The sequence below is a fragment of the Dipodomys ordii genome, unplaced genomic scaffold, assembly GCF_000151885.1.
Source record: "Dipodomys ordii isolate 6190 unplaced genomic scaffold, Dord_2.0 Scaffold184, whole genome shotgun sequence".
NCBI classification, from domain to species: Eukaryota; Metazoa; Chordata; class Mammalia; order Rodentia; family Heteromyidae; genus Dipodomys; species Dipodomys ordii.
Genome location: NW_012267400.1, coordinates 296,853 through 303,212, shown reverse-complemented (window position 1 = coordinate 303,212; position 6,360 = coordinate 296,853). Strand labels below are relative to the sequence as shown.

The window sequence follows — 6,360 nt, the reverse complement described above, 5'->3', positions numbered from 1 at the left end:
GGGCTGGGAGTCGGGGGGCGTGGTCACCCCCTCCGTGCGCACGGCTGGGGCCAGGCTGACCCCTAGCGGCGACGTGGGTGCCTTGACCTGTGCCCGGATGCAACATGGCGGATCTGGAGACAAGAGCTGGCAGGGGGCGAGGTCACGTGTTGTGGGCGGAGCCTGTGGCCCGGGGGCGGGGCGGGGCGGCGCTCTAGGCTGAGCGGGAGGTCGGGGCAGCGGGCGCTCGCTGGTGGCGGACCCGGAGCAGCTGCGGCGCTTGGGGTTCCGTGGCCCGGGGTCGAATCGGATCCGGAGCCATGAGCGTGGACAAGGCCGAGCTATGCGCGTCTCTGCTCACCTGGGTAGGTCGGGAGGGGGCGGGGCTGGGGACAGGTGTGCACCCGTTCCTCTCGCCCTGGATCCCCCCGCCCCCCCTCCCGGCCCTCGGTCCGTTCCCTCCTTCCTGGGGCTGGAAGGAGGAAGGGAGACGTCTGGCCTGCTGGGCGGTTGGACTGTGCCCTTAGTATCTGCCCCCGTCACGTGGCAGGTGTGCGTGGACCGAGCAGGTGAGGCCCCGCCCCTCTGTGGCTGGCTCACCGTAGGGCTGGGTGGGGGGAGGGGGGGAGGACACAGGTGTGTTGGCCTGGTCACGTGGTGCCTGAAGGGCCCAGGTGACTCGTGGCCCCGCCCCGATTTGGGCGCGCTGGGTTTGTGGGGCAGAGGTGAGGTGAGGCCACGCCCCCTCCAGACCCAGGTGCGCCGCAGCCGCTCCTCCCGCAGGGCTGGCGGGCCGGGAGCCAGCCGGCCAGCGCCTGCCCTGCCCTGGGAGCAGCCTGGTGGTCCCGGGTCCCCAGATTTCCCAGTTATTCCATTCCTTTCCCTTACTCAGTTACAGACATTTCAAGTTCCGCCCCCCTGTGCCAGCGCCCAGGACCTAAGCAACGGCCTTGCTATAGCCTATGTGCTCAACCAGATGTGAGTGAGGCTCAGGGTGTGTGTGTGGGGGGGGGTCCCAAAAGGGTCCCCCAGACAACTCATCCCACCTTCTCACCCTCCAGAGACCCCTCCTGGTTCAACGAAGCATGGCTCCAAGGCATCTGCCAGGACCCAGGTCCCAACTGGAGGCTGAAGGTGACAGGTGGACTTATGACTAAGGGCAGGGTGGTGGAGAGAGATTAGGGAAGGGCTAACTAGATGCACGTCCTTGGTGATGGACACACAGACTTGGCCTGGAAAAGGGACACATATCTAGTGATCAGTTGCATATGGTGGCATATACTTGTAATCTCAGCTACTTGGGAGGCAGAGGCAGGAGGAGGCTCTCCAGTTTGAGTCTGGACACAAGAATGAAGATCTTGTCTCAAGAGCTGGGAAGGTGGCTCTGTGGTAGAGCGCTTGCCTTGCAAGCATGAGGCCCTGGGTTCGATTCCTCAGCACCACATAAGCAAAAAGAAAAAATGCCGGAAGTGGCGCTGTGGCTAAAACAACAAGAAGAAATAGGGCTGTGAGTCATGTGGTAGAGCACCTGTCTAGCAAGGTGAGGCCCTGATTTCAAACCCAAATAAACTGAAAGAAGAGATAGGGGCATAGCTCAAGTGGTAGAGCACTGGAAGCCCTGGATCAGCTCTCAGTATTACAGCAGATGTCTGAGGAGTCATCAAAGTTTGTTCTTTCATCTATCTGTTGAACCTAGAAACTGAACACTCAAAAAGGGATAAAACGTAAGTTTGCCCAGGTACTGGTGGCTCATGCCTATAATCCTAGGTGCTCAGGAGACTGAGCTCTGAGGCTTGATTGTAGCTCAAAGCCAACCTGGGGAGGAAAGTCCATGAGACTCTGTAGATCTACACTGAACCAACAAAAAGCCAGGCGTGGAGCTCTGATTCCAGTGGTATAGCTCTAACCTGGAGTCAAAAAGCTCAGGGAAAATGCCCAGGCTCTGAGCTCAAGCCCCAGTACCAACACATGTGTGTGCACACAGAGAAATGGGCCAGGTGGGATAAGATGAACAGAGAAGAAGAAATGAGATAAAAAGAATTGAGGGCAGAGAATTTGGGGCCTGGAGGGCCTCTGGACAGCTGTATGTGTAGCCTCTTGACTTTCCCCAGGTCAGCAAGTTGGAGAAGATCTTACGGAGCGTGGTGGAGTATTCCCAGGATGTGAGCAGTCCTCCAGGGCATTCCAGGGTTGGGTTGGGATAAGAAGGAGGGTCCATGAACCTGACACCTGTCTCCCCCTTGTCTACAGGTTCTGGGACATCCCGTGTCAGAACAGCATTTTCCAGATGTGAGCCTCATCGGGGAGTTCTCAGATCCTGCCGAGCTGGGCAAGCTACTTCAGTTGGTGCTGGGCTGTGCCATCAGCTGTGAGAAAAAGCAGGGTATGAAGAGGGCTAGAGGGAGAGTGATGAGGGTCCCCAGAAGATGGCTGGGGCCTTCAGTCTCAATCACCTCCCCCCACCCCCTCGATCCCCAGAGCATATCCAGAGAATCATGACGCTGGAGGAATCTGTTCAGCACGTAGTGATGGAAGCCATCCAGGAGGTGGGTGGGGCCACCTGTGTGGCCATCATGGAACATCTGGGAAGGGCATGTTTCTGTGCCAAAGGCAACTGGGCACAAGCCCTGTCCTGGTTAAGGTCTGGGCTCTACTTGGAAGTCAGCTGGCCAGATCTCTCTGTCCTATTTTCCGGTCAACTCTAAGTCACAGCCCTGCAGGCCCAAAAGTCCTGACCTCCATCTGAGTCAGAGGCTGGAAGAACAATCTCAGGATTAGGGTTTTCTGGCAGAAGTGGCCTTAGAGCCAAGTGCTGGTGGCTCAGGTCTATAATCAGGAGACTGAAATTTGAGTTCAAAGCCAGCCTGGACAGGAGCATCCTTGAGACTTTTTTTTTTTTGCTGGTCCTGGGCACTGTTCCTGAGCCTCTCTTTGTTCAAGCTAGCACTCTACCACTTAAGCCATAAGGCCACTTCCAGGTTTTTCTGATTGGAGATAAGAGTCTCATGACTTTCCTGCTCTTGGATGGCTTTGAACCCTGCTTCTCATACCTCCATCTCCTGAGTAGCTAGGGTTACAGGTGTGAGCCACTGATGCCTGGCTCCTTGAGATTTTTTTTTTAAGGAAACTTTTATTTATTTATTGTCTTCATGGGGCCTGGACTCTGGGCCTGGGTGCTGTCCCTCCACTCTTCAGCTCAAGGCAAGTGTTCTACCACTTGAGCCACAGGGCCACTGCCCACTTTTTCTGCTTATGTGGTGCTGAGGAATCAAACCCAGGGCGTCATGCATGCAAGGCAAGCACTCTATCACTGAGCCACCTTCCCAGCCCCTCCTTGAGATTCTTATTTCCAATTAACCACCAAAAAGTGGAAGTGGAGCTCAAGTGGGTAGAGCACCAGCCTGGATTGAAAAAGCTCAAGGACATGGGGCTGGGAAGGTGGCTCAGTGGTAGAGCACTTGCCTTGCATGCCTGAGGCCCTGGGTTCGATTCCTCAGCACCACATAAGCAGAAAAGGCCGGAAGTGGTGCTGTGGCTCAAGTGGTAGAGTGCTCGCCTTGAGCTGAAGAGCTGAGACAGCGCCTAGGCCCAGAGTTCAGGCCCCACAACTGACAAAAAACAAAACAAAAAAAAAACAACTCAAGGATAACTCTCAGGCTCTGAGTTCAAATCCCAGTATCCCCACCAAAAAATAAATGAATAAATTGGCCAGGGGGATGGGATGGTGGAGAGATTCACAGTGTCTCTCCCACCCCCCTGCAGCTCATGACCAAAGACACCCCCGACTCCCTGTCGCCAGAATCATATGGCAACTTTGATACTCAGGTGAGAGTGTGGGGTCCCTGTTAAAGGTTTCCCACCCTTCTGCTGTTTGTCAGGACTTTCTGAGGTGGAAGGGGGTGGGTTTTCTGGGTGGTCCCGCCCTGCGGGCACGTCCCCTCACTGCACCAATCTCAGCGCTGCTCTGCTTTCTGGTAGCCCCGCCTCTTCTATTAGGCTCCACCCCCTCGTTCTTGGCTTTAGCCTAAACCTAGGCCCTGGTCTCTTACCACACCCCCAGCGTTCTAAGTCATCCTTCTCCTAGTCCTCAAAGCCTCTCTGAGATCCTGGGGAGTTCCTTAGTCTCCTCTTTTCTGTCCATAGCATTCCTACCTCCCCAGTTCTCCTGGGTCCCCGATTTTCTTTCCCTGAACCCCACTGCCTTCTCCCCAGTCCCGCAGGTACTACTTTCTCAGTGAGGAGGCGGAGGAGGGGGATGAGCTTCGGCACCACTGTCTGGATCTGGAGCGGCAGGTGGGCCAAGCTAGGGGAGTTCAACCCTGGCTGCTGGGGGCAGGGCCGCGTCAGCCACCCAGCTCACCCACCTGCCCTGCGCACAGCTGGTGCTCCTGTCGGAGGAGAAGCAGAGCCTGGCGCAGGAGAACGCGGCGCTGCGGGAGCGCGTGGGGCGCGCCCAAGCGGAGGGCGCCTCTGGCCTCACTGCGAAGAAGTTGCTGCTTTTGCAGTCGCAGCTGGAACAGCTGCAGGAGGAGAACTTCAGGTGTGGCTCCGTGGGGACATGCAGGGGATTAGGGGGAAAGGGTGTCCCCCCCATTTGGGGAAGGGAGCCTCTACTGGGCCTTGAACTCAGGGCCTGGGCGCTGTCCCTTAGCTTTTTCCACTCAAGGCTGGTGCTGCACCACATGATCCACAGCACCACTTCCAGCCTTTTGGTGGTTAATGGGGATGAGTCTCTTCAGAGAGTCATCCCAAAGCCAAGCTGGCGTTGAACTGGGATCCTCAGATGTCAGCTTCCTGAGTAACCAGTGTCTGGCTGGCATTGTCCTCATGTGTGCTTTCCCTGACACCCCCAGGCTGGAGAGCGGCCGGGAGGATGAGCGGCTGCGCTGTGCTGAGCTGGAGCGGGAGGTCACAGAGCTGCAGCAGCGAAACCAGGCGCTGACCAGCCTGGCCCAGGAGGCCCAAGCCCTGAAGGATGAGATGGATGAGCTTCGGTGAGTGTGTGTGTGGGGGGGGGTTCCCTGAGTGCCCACTTCATAGCTCCAGCACTGCCAGAGCACCCTCTGTAACCCTCGTATGTCCAGGGGGGCCCTCCAATGCCCCCAGACTCCCCCCTGTAGTCCCACACATCGCAGTACCTGTCCCAGGCTCGGCACTCTCCTCAGTCCTCACCATGTCACCTGATTTGGACAAAACCTCCTGGACCCATGGGACCGGACAGCACCCCAGAGCGTGCTGTTCTCTTGCACGGTACCCCTGGCTCCTCACCCCCACATTCTTCTGTAACCCTGAGGAGCACCTCATGACCCTGCAGCAACTTTTAGAAGGTGTCTCAGTGCACCTGCTAAAGACCCTTCAGCTGAGGCGGGCATAATAGTGCACTCCTGTAATTCTAACCCTGGCGAAGCAGGAGAATTGCCTGTTCCTGGTTTACCTAGCCTGGTCTCCAATCCATCAACCAACCAACCGACCAACAACCAGAAAACTCTAGCGCTCCTTAAGGTGTCCTTGGGAGCTCCTCAGTCCCTCTCTGGGTCCTCCCCTTGCAATCCCACAATCCTGCAACCCCCCCCGCCCCCCCATTTCCACCTGTGGATCCCTGGATAGCTTAACCATTGCTGTAATGACCTCCCCAGCACCATCCCTGGCTGATCGGTCCCTGCATCTCGGCTGACCCCCCCACTCCTCCCCCCCAGACAGTCCTCAGAGCGCGCTGGGCAGCTGGAGGCCACGCTGAACAGCTGCCGCCGCCGCCTGGGCGAGCTGAGGGAGCTGCGGCGGCAGGTGCGGCAGCTGGAGGAACGCAACGCCGGCCACGCGGAGCGCACGCGACAGCTGGAGGACGAGCTGCGGCGGGCTGGCTCCCTGCGTGCCCAGCTCGAGGCTCAGCGGAGACAGGTGCGCGCAAGGGCTCCTGGGAGGCCCCGCCCCTCGCCAAGCCACGCCCCCAGTCGGGCCACGCCCCACACCACGCCTCTACCCGTGGCTCCGCCCCGGGCACTGCTAAGTCCCGCCTTCACGTTACGGCCATGCCCTGCGCCCGCCCTCGCCCTCCGTGGCCAGTCGCCATTCTGGCTTGTAGGACTCTCCTCTCCAAAGTTCTTTTTCTGTCGGTCATGGGGCTTGAACTCAGGGCCTGGGCGCTGACCCTCAGCTCTTCGGCTCAAGGCAAGCGCTCTACCACTTGAGCCACAGCGCCACTTCCTGCTTTTTCTGCTTATGTGGAATGGAACCCAGGGCCTCAGGCAGGCGAGGCAGCCACCTTCCCAGCCCCCTCCAAAGGTCTGCCCCCGGAAGTTTCCGCCGGCCCTGCCCTCTGCTGCCTCCACTCAATGGCTATTCTTCCTTCTTTCCCATCCGTTCCTGCACTCCTTCCCCCCC

At 58.3% G+C, this 6,360-nt stretch overlaps 1 protein-coding gene across 2 annotated transcripts in view; it reads left to right on the top strand.

The window, feature by feature from the left end:
- Positions 1-210: 210 nt before the first annotated feature.
- Hook2 (hook microtubule-tethering protein 2) overlaps positions 211-6,360 on the top strand; it is a 12,302-nt gene continuing 6,152 nt past the window's right edge. For both annotated transcript variants that reach the window (XM_013034205.1, XM_013034203.1), the window contains exons 1-11: positions 211-344; positions 872-957; positions 1,041-1,113; positions 2,091-2,141; positions 2,230-2,362; positions 2,458-2,525; positions 3,742-3,804; positions 4,192-4,272; positions 4,359-4,519; positions 4,833-4,973; positions 5,676-5,877. In XM_013034205.1, the coding sequence (XP_012889659.1) occupies positions 300-344; positions 872-957; positions 1,041-1,113; positions 2,091-2,141; positions 2,230-2,362; positions 2,458-2,525; positions 3,742-3,804; positions 4,192-4,272; positions 4,359-4,519; positions 4,833-4,973; positions 5,676-5,877 (1,104 nt within the window). In that variant the 5' untranslated portion in view covers positions 211-299. The remainder of the gene's footprint in view (positions 345-871; positions 958-1,040; positions 1,114-2,090; positions 2,142-2,229; positions 2,363-2,457; positions 2,526-3,741; positions 3,805-4,191; positions 4,273-4,358; positions 4,520-4,832; positions 4,974-5,675; positions 5,878-6,360) is intronic.